At 42.7% G+C, this 11061-nt stretch overlaps 1 protein-coding gene across 4 annotated transcripts in view; it reads right to left on the bottom strand.

Annotated features, from left to right (window-relative positions):
- VPS13C (vacuolar protein sorting 13 homolog C) overlaps window positions 1-11061 on the bottom strand; it is a 328945-nt gene that overhangs the window by 275827 nt on the left and 42057 nt on the right. For all 4 annotated transcript variants that reach the window (XM_073652734.1, XM_073652732.1, XM_073652731.1 and 1 more), the window contains exon 4: window positions 9787-9882. In XM_073652734.1, coding sequence (XP_073508835.1) covers window positions 9787-9882 — 96 coding nt within the window. The remainder of the gene's footprint in view (window positions 1-9786; window positions 9883-11061) is intronic.

The raw sequence follows: 11061 nt of genomic DNA, 5'->3' as shown, positions 1-11061 counted from the left end.
CTGTCAGCGATAGCTAGTCAATTACTCCTCAGTGCCGTAAAGATGCAGCGCTAAGGAATAAGTTGTATTAATAACTAATAAAGTAACCTACAATATGTGATGCACACAGTTGTCATAGCTTAAAAAAAAAAAAAGAAGAGCAATGTAATTAAAGACGACCTGTCACCACTCGAAACATGTTTGTTTTAGAAAATATCACATTAGATATAGAGAAATTCTGTGGCCGTCTGACGGGAACCCTGTAAGTCACCTCTTAACTGATGGCATCCTTGGCTCCTCTTTTGACCAGCTGGCCTGGTGCAAAGTCATTGTTGCGGCGTGAAAGTACATGACGCAAGCATGGCTAAGGATGCTGACTGATTAATGACCCAGTCAAGCAGTCACCTCAATAAATTGATTTGCACCATCTGTATATTTTGCTATCATTTGAAGAGAAAATTTACTGTAGCAATTCGTTTTTACTAGAGTTCTTTCACTAAATATAGAATTACGGTTAACATCAATTAGTTGTGCGGGTTCAGCAATCAGTTTTTCTGACGTTCGCTTAGGAACTTTTATATATAGACTAGTTTCACAGTAATAGTGGAAAATTACCATAGCAATTATTTTACTATTTTTTTCTACTATAATAAAAAACAACAGTTACTGTCAGTTAGTCGCACGCGTTCAATAAAAGTTTTTATTGACCTTCGCGTAGTAAATTTTATTTAATGTAGTTAAACAAAATTAAAGAAAAAAATAATTTTTATTTTTTATAGCATCAACGTATTCCGCGACACTTTACATTTCAGAGAAATTTACTGTAGCAGTTATTCTACCAATACATACTTATTAAAAAAACAGTACTTTATTAAATATCCGCTAAAAAAACACTTATGGTAAGGTTTAGGGTAAGGCCACATTCACACATTCAGTATAGCACTGCAGTCCTCAGGAGCGAGATCTGAGAGGCAGAGAAGGAGGTAATTCAAGGGCGGGCCCGACGAGTGAAAGAGGCGTGTTTTTCTGGGCACTGTTCCGCACTCTCTCTTTTTTCCATACCCCGGGCGTCCCAGACGCCTGCAGCTTGCTTCACTTACACCTTCCCGGTGAGGCGCCCTCTCACCTCGTCACTGCAGTCCTCAGGAGCGAGATCAGAGAGGCAGAGAAGGAGGTACCGGGAATAGGATACAAGGGCGGGCCAGAGGGATGCGCTACCGCTCTGATAGTCTTGGAGACAGGGAGAGCTGGGCAGGCAGGGAGAGCTGACCAATCCAAGCAGGATTTGTATACAACAACCAGCCAATCGCCGGTAAGGTATATCGCTTGCCATGATTGGCTGGTTGTTGTATACTGGGCACCACATACAGTACATCACCAGTATCTGTACCTGTTCATACAGTATAGCACCAGTATATACAGTACAGTATACAAATGTCCAACAGTCAAAACCCCATCATGGCTCCACCAGCAAAAACTAAGAAATATGAAGCCAGTTTCAAAAGTTGTAAACTTTGCCATGGAACATAATAACTGCGCTGCTGCAAGACAATATGGAGTAACAGAAAAGATGGTTCGGGACTGGAAAGCAAATGAAAAGGCATTAAAGAGTATGCCAAGGGGTAAGAGTGCATTAAGAAGAGGCACCCCACATCGGCCAAAACTCAAAAAACATGTAGCAGACATGGTGAATGAGCATCGCCAAAACGGTTATGTGGTGACACGAAATAAAATACGTTTGAACGTCAGTGGGCCAAATCTAAACCAGATCACAGCAACAGGTTTAAGGCCACTGTACCCTGGTGTAATAGATTCATGGCAAGGCATAATATGGTACTGAGGCAAAAGACGAAAATTGGCCAAAAATTACCTGCAGATCTTGATAGCAAAGTAAATAGTTTCCATCGATATGTAATACCACAGCGCACTAAACATGGCTATACGTTAAGTAGTACTGGAAATATGGATGAAACTCCAATGAATTTTGATATGGTTGGAAATAACACTGTCCATCAAAAAGGTTTTAATTAAAATAGTTTTTTCACAACAGGGCTTGAGAAGTCCAGTTTTACAGTGGTATTAGGATGCACAGCTGATGGCGCTAAACTGAGACCAATGATCATTTTTAAAAGAAAAACAATGCCGAAACTCAAGTTCCCTGTTGGTTGTTTTGTACATGTGAATGAAAAAAGCTGGATGGATGAAGAAGGGGTAAAACTGTGGCTTGATAATGTATGGAGCAGGCGACCAGGTGGACTTATTCAAAAATGTAGTCTACTTGTGTGGGATCTCTTCAGGGATCATTTAACTCCCAGCACCAAGCAAAGGCTTGCAAGACTAAACACATCTGGCAGTTATTCCTGCAGGATTGACATCGTTGGTACAGCCACTGGATGTGTGCCTAAACAAGCCATTTAAAGATCGCATTCGAGAACAGTGGAATGAATGGATGGTTAGCTGCGAAAAGTCCTTCACAAAAGGAGGAAACAGGCGTGCTCCACAGTTGGATGTTTTGTGCAAGTTTGTCATAAAAGCCTGGAATGATATTGATGCAGAAATAGTAATCAAGTCTTTCAAGAAGTGTGGCATATCAAATTCATTAGATGGTATGGAGGGCGACTACTTGTGGCAAGATGAAGAGGAAGCCGAAGCCGAGACCACACCATCTGATAAGGAATTTGATCCATACGATGACTACCTTACAAATGTATCACAAGATGTCATTGATGTACTTATGATATCAGATGACAGGAGGATTATGAAGGCTTTTAAAGGGAAACGGTCACGACAGAAAAACCTGTAAAAATACCATAGCTTTCAGTTATAATGGGCATTGCTAACTCGCCAGGGACTTGCCCGACACTTGCTCTCTCTCTATTGTTTGTTATCTTCCTCCTATCATCATCAGTTCCAGATTGGTTGACAGCTTACAGTAGAAAACAAACAGCATGGCAGCTCCCATGGGTTTATTGTCTTATCCTTTAGAGTGAGGTTGTGTGCCCACGATGTGTTTTTGGGGCGTTTTTTGGTGTGTATTTGCAACGCGAAACGCATTGCATACCTTATCCCATGACTTCCTATGACATTCTTCAAGTTCTGTGCACATGGTCAGGATTTTTTCTGTGCAGATTTTACTTGCAGAAAAAATACAGACATGACCAATTCTTGTGCGTTTCTGCATGCGTATTTGCCTATACAATGCATTGGAAAAACGAATGTCAAATAAGCATGCAAAAACCGCATGTCAAAACCGCATGCGTTTTTCTGCCAAGGAGATGCAGAAATGCTCAGGAAAATGTCTGCTTAATTTCTGCATCGTGGGCACTAAGCCTCAATTAGGAAAAGTTTAATCCAGTTGCACTGTTTAATGTTTACATGTTTGTCTTCAAACAGCCTTATGTTTATAAGTGACAGTAATCCTGCTAAGTACCTGCATGTCATAAGCATTTGAATTGAAATTACCATGTTGAAATCAAATCTGATGTTTTTTTAATTTTTACCGTATGTGTGTTGGAAGAGGGGTAGTCTTATTTATATGGCGAGTATATCCCAAACTGTATATTTTAACTGGAAAAGTTGGGGGTCATCTTACACTCCAGAAAATACGGTACATACACACACATTATATATATCTCAAGATTACTGCAGCAAATTAACAGCTAGAATGCCAAAGGTCTGCAATGCTGTAATTCCTGCAAAGGGAGTGTAGCATCGGCGTCTCTGCCTCCTGCTAGGCAGAGACGCCGTCCCTCTCACCTTCCTGTTCAGCGCACGGCATCCTCCAGCACTCCTTCCCTCGCTGCTGCCGGCACGCGCTCCTTCCCGGGCACTGTGCTTAGGGCACGCGCGCGCTCCCCCTCTCTTAAAGGGACCGCGCGCGCCATCCTAAGGAGTCCCAGGCCAATAGCCGGAGGACTTCCCATATATAAGGCACCTCCTCCAAAATGGAGGTGCCCGAGCAAAGTTGTTGCAAAGCATACTCACCTCTGCTTCAGCCATCAGGTCTCGTTGCCAACCTGACTACCAGTCCTGTCTGCCTGCTTGTCTTCTCTTCAGCCCGACAGTCTGTCTCCTGCATCCGCCAGTCTGTCTATGGGCAAGTCCACCTGCGGACCAGGAAGCACATGCCAGTTACCTGCCTGCTACCTGCCGTACCTGCTAGCCCGCTCACCTGGGAGCGCTCACCTGCTAGCCTACCTGGAGGCTCCGCCGTCACTTGCCGTGACCACCTGCCTGCCAGCCAAGAGACTATTACCCGCTTAGCCGTCACTTGCCGTGACCGCCTGCCTGCCAGCCAAGAGACTCTTACCCGCTCAGCCGTCACTTGCCGTGACCACCTGCCTGCCAGCCAAGAGACTCTTACCTGCTCTTCCCGTGAACACCCGCCTACTCACCCAGAGACTGCTACCTAGCTGTTGTGTCCACCCGCTACTCCGGTCAGTCCCAGCTACCTGACCCGTGGGAGCCAACTGCTCTATTACAAGGTCGTCCCCAGTATAACACCTGCCCCTCGGGGTCCCTCCTTGTTCCAATGCACAGAGGTTCCACCACCCGGCCCCGTTACAGGGAGCATTCTTTGACGAAAGCAAAGTTTGAAGGAGAAAATTATTCTTTCAAATAAAAATCATTATTTCTGACCTTGTCAATGTCTGGAATATATTTTCTATTCATTTTGCAACTCATTTGATAAATAAAAGCATGAGTTTTCATGGAAAACACAAAATTGTCTGGGTGACCCCAAACTTTTGAACGGTAGTGTGTGTATGTAATATTATATATATATATATATATATATATATATATATATATATATATATATATATATATATATATATATATATATATATATATATATATATATATATATATTTGCTATTGGACCCGTTCTACACCAGGGTATGCATGGTACCCAAGGGTACCATCATTTCTGTTCAGGCCTATATCATGAGTTTAATTTTTTTTTTTTTTTAAGTCTGTGGAAGCAGGGTTGAAAAGCAATGACTGACTCATTTGTTCATTTTCATAGATTTTAATTTATTATTACTTTTGTCAGATTCAAGTTATTTCTGTGACCATTGTGGGTTTTTCTTTCATTAAACGAGGGGTACCAACAATTTTGACCATGTGTGTAGTTCCCATTTCCTTCTGAGCTCTGGAGTACATCCTAACAGTAGCTGACGACCACATACGATATTAACATACTCAAGAGAAATTGCAATAAAAATTGTGGGATCCTATTTCTCTTGTTATTTCTTGTGAAAATGAAAAATTTGAGGCAAAAGCAAAATTTCAGTGGAAAAAAAAAATCATTTTTAAGTTTTATTTTGTGTGGTATGATGATCCAAAAAAAATTATGGCTTTGTTTTTTTTTACACCCTTTAACATAACAAAAGGTCTTGTAGGGCCTAATAACAATACTAAGATGGCACCTGACTGCTGTAATAACACATGGTCACCCTGGCACTGCATGGTGGAGGGAGCTTGCCTTGATCTCGGTAATTGCAGCAGTAGCCTGGTTTCGTTTATGAGCCGCGCTTCCGCCACTGATTTCACAGATACAGAACACTGTGTAATATATATCAGTCAGGGTGAGAATTAACCCTTGCTCATGACGGATGCATAAGTCATGGGGCGTTAAAGGTTTAACATATAGTTAGATTTTTTGCGATGGTCACTATGTCCCTTGCACCCTTGTTTTCTGTATGTGAACATTACTGTTACGTCACCTCAGGATTTTTACAAGACTAATGAACTTTGCCTTGGGGCTTTTTCAGACAGGCACGTTTTGGTCCATGTGCTGTCCCGTGTGTGCAGCAGACCTCACACAGACAATATACAGATGAATTGAAGCCTATGTGTTGGTGCACATGGGCGACGCTCCACTGACTAGTGGGTGTAAAGAACAGGCAGTTCTTCCACTATGGCTGTGGCTATAGAAGAGCTCGGAACACCCCCCGTGATCAACTCATCCATCCCCTCCCCGGATGCAAACAGAAAAGTTCGGATAGGATTCGCTTTATCTCCACATTTAACTCTGAGTGGTGTGGGGTGCGGCACATCCTCTCCCGACATTGGGATGTATTGGGTACTGAGCCCTCCCTGAGGGAATACATTGGTGAATCTCCGTGCATGACACCTCGGCATTCCAATACCCTAGCTGACATTTTGGTCTCTAGTCATTATGTCCCTTCTGGGAGAAACCCTTTCGGCTCCCGTGGCCCCACCTTGGGGACCTTTCCATGCGGTCATTGTGCCGCCTGCGCCAATGTCCTACGGACCACTGTGTTCACGAACTCTGACAGCTCCCGTAACTTTAGCATCCGTCATTACATCGCTTGTAGCACTACACATGTGATCTATCATGCCACATGTGGATGTGGACTTATTTATGTAGGTCTTACATCCAGGGAGTTGCGGGTCAGAGTTCGTGAGCATGTGAGGGACATTGGCGCGGCGGGGGCGGTCCTTGATCCTCGGGAGCTCAAGACCTTACCACGGCATTTTAAATCTGCTCACAACTGTGATCCCCCATCTCTGAAGGTTTGCGGCATTGATGTGGTACACTTGGGCTCCCGGGGAGGGAATGCTAAACGCCTCCTGGCGCAAAAGGAGGCCAGGTGGATCATTAATCTTGATACTCTTACACCACGGGGACTTAATGAACATCTAGGTTTTTCCTCGTTCTTATGATTTCTCTCTAGGAATCTGTCCTCATGGATGTCTACATATTGGTTATGGAGATGATTAGCTTTGTTTATTGGTTATGTTATTGGTAGTATTACTACTTTTATGCTTTATTTTATTTTCCTTTTTGGGTGTCCACATGTGGGTCTCCTGCGTCTGATTTCTCCCTTGGGTTTGCTTTTCTCCTGGTGCCCTCCAGGGGCCTCCCCTTGATATTTCCTCTAGGGGTTAAACATCCACTTTTTATTTTCATGGTTGCTTTTAATGGTTTGTGTGTCTTAATAATTTTTTTATTTTGCTATTTTTTGTCTAGTGCTCTCACCACATTCCCCTTGTAATTCCCACATTAATATTTGGGTCAGTGATCTTCTTCCCGTCTATATGATGACTAAGCCGGAACTAGGAACACCTTCCAGGAGTAGTCTTCTAGCAAAATGATTTCTTGTTATTTGTTCAATTTTATTCTTTATTTATTTTTACTTTCATTATTTTCTATTTACTATTTTGCATTATGTCTTATTGTTTTTGTATATTTGCATTGTCGTTCTTTGCTTGTATTTAATTTTTATTGTCTTATGTTATTATTATCTGCACCTCTTGTTTGCTCCTTTTTTTCCTTCCCTTTATGTCCCTTCTCTGTATCATCTACACTATCATTGTTATGTTTCAGCCTGCGATCTTCGTATCTATTATACCTGCCGCTTTCCTTTATGGGACACACTGCTGACAGCTGCGATGGCCCGTGGTGCGCATGCGCTGGGCCATCCGCGATCCGGCACCCACGCGCGTCTGTCTCTATGGCGATGACGCGCTCCCGGATGTGGTCAACAGACACTTCCGGGATACACACCTGCCATGACGGACGTCGCGCGGCTGCTGTGGTTGCCATGACCCCGGCGCATGCGCCCGATGGGTGGCCCTCACGGCAGTCGTCACGTGGCGATCACATGATCGCCCATGTGATCTATCAAGGTCCTATTTATTCTAGGTCCTTTGTGTATTTTTAACATGTGCCTCTTGATAAAGCCGAAGCGAAACGCGCGTCGAGGCCCTCCGTGGATGGGAACGATCTGCCCCCCTGTGTCTCCTACATCATAGAGATTATACTAACTGCCTGGGTGAGTTTGTCTAATCTTTGAATAGTACCATTTTTTCACTTGAGATAATGGGTACCTCACCCTGGCTGTACTGATACTTGGTATTTTCTCTATGTCCCCATTTTTCCTGTGGATTCATGTCCTTCTTTTTCCCCTCTTTTTTCCTTCTATCTTTAACTCTTTATGAACTGTACCTGTATCCACCTTGGATAGGAATATATACCTATGAGGGGTTTCAAGTTTTAGCGGGATGTTCCCGTGTCCTATGATCACCCAATGTTTTTGTATGCATTCCTTTGATATTACTATTTATATATTTATATTTGAATAATAAAATATTGTCTCTTTATGCCATTTTTACTCGTCTTCGCTTCTTCTATCCAGTTCTTCCACTATGTGGAGGAGCACAGAGTTGCATATGGAGCCAGCCACATCCATAATTTGCAGACAAGATGGTACCCATTACTCATACGGCTATTAAAAAGGGGTTGACCACCTTTGGGGGCAATTTTTTATTTTACTTATATGCATGTATTTTGGACTGAAAATCATGTTTGCTATTGAATTTCGTTAAAAATTTTGCACCGTTTGGCATTACAGGCTATTTGTTTCCTGGATATACTTAAATGTAGTCTGTGGTCATAAATCAGCTGAGAGGAGCTCAGAAAGAGACACATAAAAAAGTTACAAAAACTTTCCTGTTAAGGCTATGTGCCCACGATGAAGAAATGCTCCGGATTTTTCCTGAGCGTTCTTGCATCTTCCTGGCAGAAAAAACGCATGCGGATTTTACATTTTTTCTGCCAGGGACAAGCGTATATCACGTTTTGCACATGCGATTTCTGCATGCGGGTTGTCAAGCGCTTTTCCAAGCGATTTTAGCATCACTTGCAAAAGTGCTTGACAACTTGGTCACACTATATAAATCCATGCAACCGGCATGGATTTATATAGTGTGACCAAGTTAATAGTTAAAAAAAGAATAAAAATGATTAAAAAAAAAAATTTAAAAACCCCATTATACTCACCTTCCAATGGCCCCCGGTCTCCTTCTCTGGTGCGTCCGGTGTCTTGGGCGGCTCGCGGTGGTGTAAAAGGACCTTCCATGACGTAATTTAGTCATGTGACAGGTCACGCGACCGCCGACGTCAGGGGTCGCTTGACCTGTCACACGACTAAATGATGTCATGGAAGGTCCTTTTACACCATCGCAAGGCCGCTGGGGAGCCAGGACACACCGGAGAGAAGACTGCAGGCCATCAGAAGCAGAGTATAATGTTTATTTTTTATTTTAAATTCTTTTTTTTTTTTTTACAGGTACTATGGTACCTGGGTCTGGACGAGAGTCTCCTCTTCTCCAGACCCGGGTACCATCCACACATTGAAACGCTTAATATCCGCATGTGCACATGTAGTCATGCAGATATTAAGCGATTCAATGCAAGTCAATGGCGGCGAAAATGCCGCGATTACGCAAAATTAATGGTAGTGCTGCGGATTTTTCGGCAATGATAATCCGCAGCGGAAATTTCCGCAGCATGTGCACATGCGGATTTTCATTGGGGAACATGGCAGGTCTTCTACCAAGCATTTTTTAAACGTTTCCGCGGTGGAGTTGCCGCTGCGGAAACGCTTAAAAAACGCATAGTGGGCACGCAGCCTCAGACTGTCAAAATGAGCTCAATAACGGACTCTCACATAAAGGAGATGGTCACTTTCTCTTGTTAGTGCCGTCCTCCTCACACACTGACCAGCTCTCCTATCCATACAACGGCTGCTGGCGGAGAAACATGTGACAAGACCTGTCCACCAGCCTCCTCCAATAGGAAAGCAGCATTCCCACGTGGTCGGTTTTACTATCGGTCTGTTGCCCACATAGGGCTGGAGGGTAGTGAGAAAAAGGTTGTTTTTGAGTTTCCGGTCATTAGGTAGTGGGGGACCATCTCATTTGTCTATGTGCAAATATGAATTCTTCTTTCGCACATAGGTATTTAGCATCATCTACAGAAACGTATTCACTACTCACTTGCACCAGGTACCACCAATAGATATAATCCTTCAAGAGTGGCAACCACTGCATCGCCATACAAATTTTTCCAAGGGATTTTCAGAATGAGTTTATCTGTTAATGTGAAAGAAAATATGTTAAACAAAAAACCAAAAGCATTACATGAGTTTTCCGACAATAAGGGTACGTTCCCATGATGAGATTTTGGTGATTTTTTTATGTTGCAGATTTTCTGCATTACTTTTGCAACTATATTAAGTAAGAATAGGTTACGTGCACTTTTCAAAAATATGCAGTGTGAAAAACGCACCAAAAACTCATTGTGGGAACGTAGCCTGAAAATCTAGTTTTTGATCAGGTAAAAGTGGTTCACAGCTAATCATCTGCATGAAAAAAAGGCTTCTCAAAACTCAGTCCTATACATCCTCTTTTATTAGGTGGAAATGCCCTTTAAAGAGGACCTTTTACCAATTTTTTCATGTGGAACTGGACACACTATAATAGTGGCTGGAGAGTGAATTTTTAGGCTGTGCCCACGTTGCATTTATGAAGCAGAAAATTTCTGCTGCATAAATGCAAGTCCTCTCCCGGAAAAACGCATGCGGAATTCCGCACGCGTTTATCGCGCATTTTTCGCGCGTTTATCACGCGTTTTCCACATGCAGAATTGCCTTGCGTTTTTTATGCATTGGACAAAGGCAATTCCGCTTGCGGAAACGCAAAATTAAATGACATGCTGCGGATTTTTGAACGCGGCATAAACGCTGCGGAAAAATACGCAGCATGGGCATTGACATTGCGGAATCCCATTGGGGAACATGGGGTGCGGATATACATGCGTTTTTCAAGCGTTTACGCTGCGGAAATTCCGCAGCATATACGCTTGAAAAATGCTACGTGGGCACACAGCCTAATAAATTATTTTTATTTTTTATGTACGGTATTTATGTCCAGGTGGGTGTTCTTGGACAGTTTTCCCTTGGACGTGTACTTCTTCCTCCTGTATGAAGCTGACCAAACATGAGCAGCAACACTCAAAGGAATGAAGAACACGCCCTATCATAAATTACAGAGAGAAGTACAAGCCCCCACTTAAAACTGTTTGATAACTAATTACATGCCAAATACTTTGTTGAAGAGATATTAACAATTAAAGAAGAGAAATCATAAAAAAATATACAAATGATCACGCTCTGCAGCCACTACAGCGAGTGTCTAGTTCTACATGAAAAGTTTGGTGAAAGTTCCTCTAGCCTATCATTTTACAGAAAGTATTTCACAACTTTTTAAAAC

This window comes from Phyllobates terribilis, unplaced genomic scaffold (assembly GCF_046119375.1).
Source record: "Phyllobates terribilis strain yellow unplaced genomic scaffold, ASM4611937v1 Scaffold_11__3_contigs__length_659146591, whole genome shotgun sequence".
NCBI lineage: Eukaryota > Metazoa > Chordata > Amphibia > Anura > Dendrobatidae > Phyllobates > Phyllobates terribilis.
Note: the sequence above shows the minus strand (reverse complement) of the source record. Positions and strands in the feature narration are given on the sequence as shown.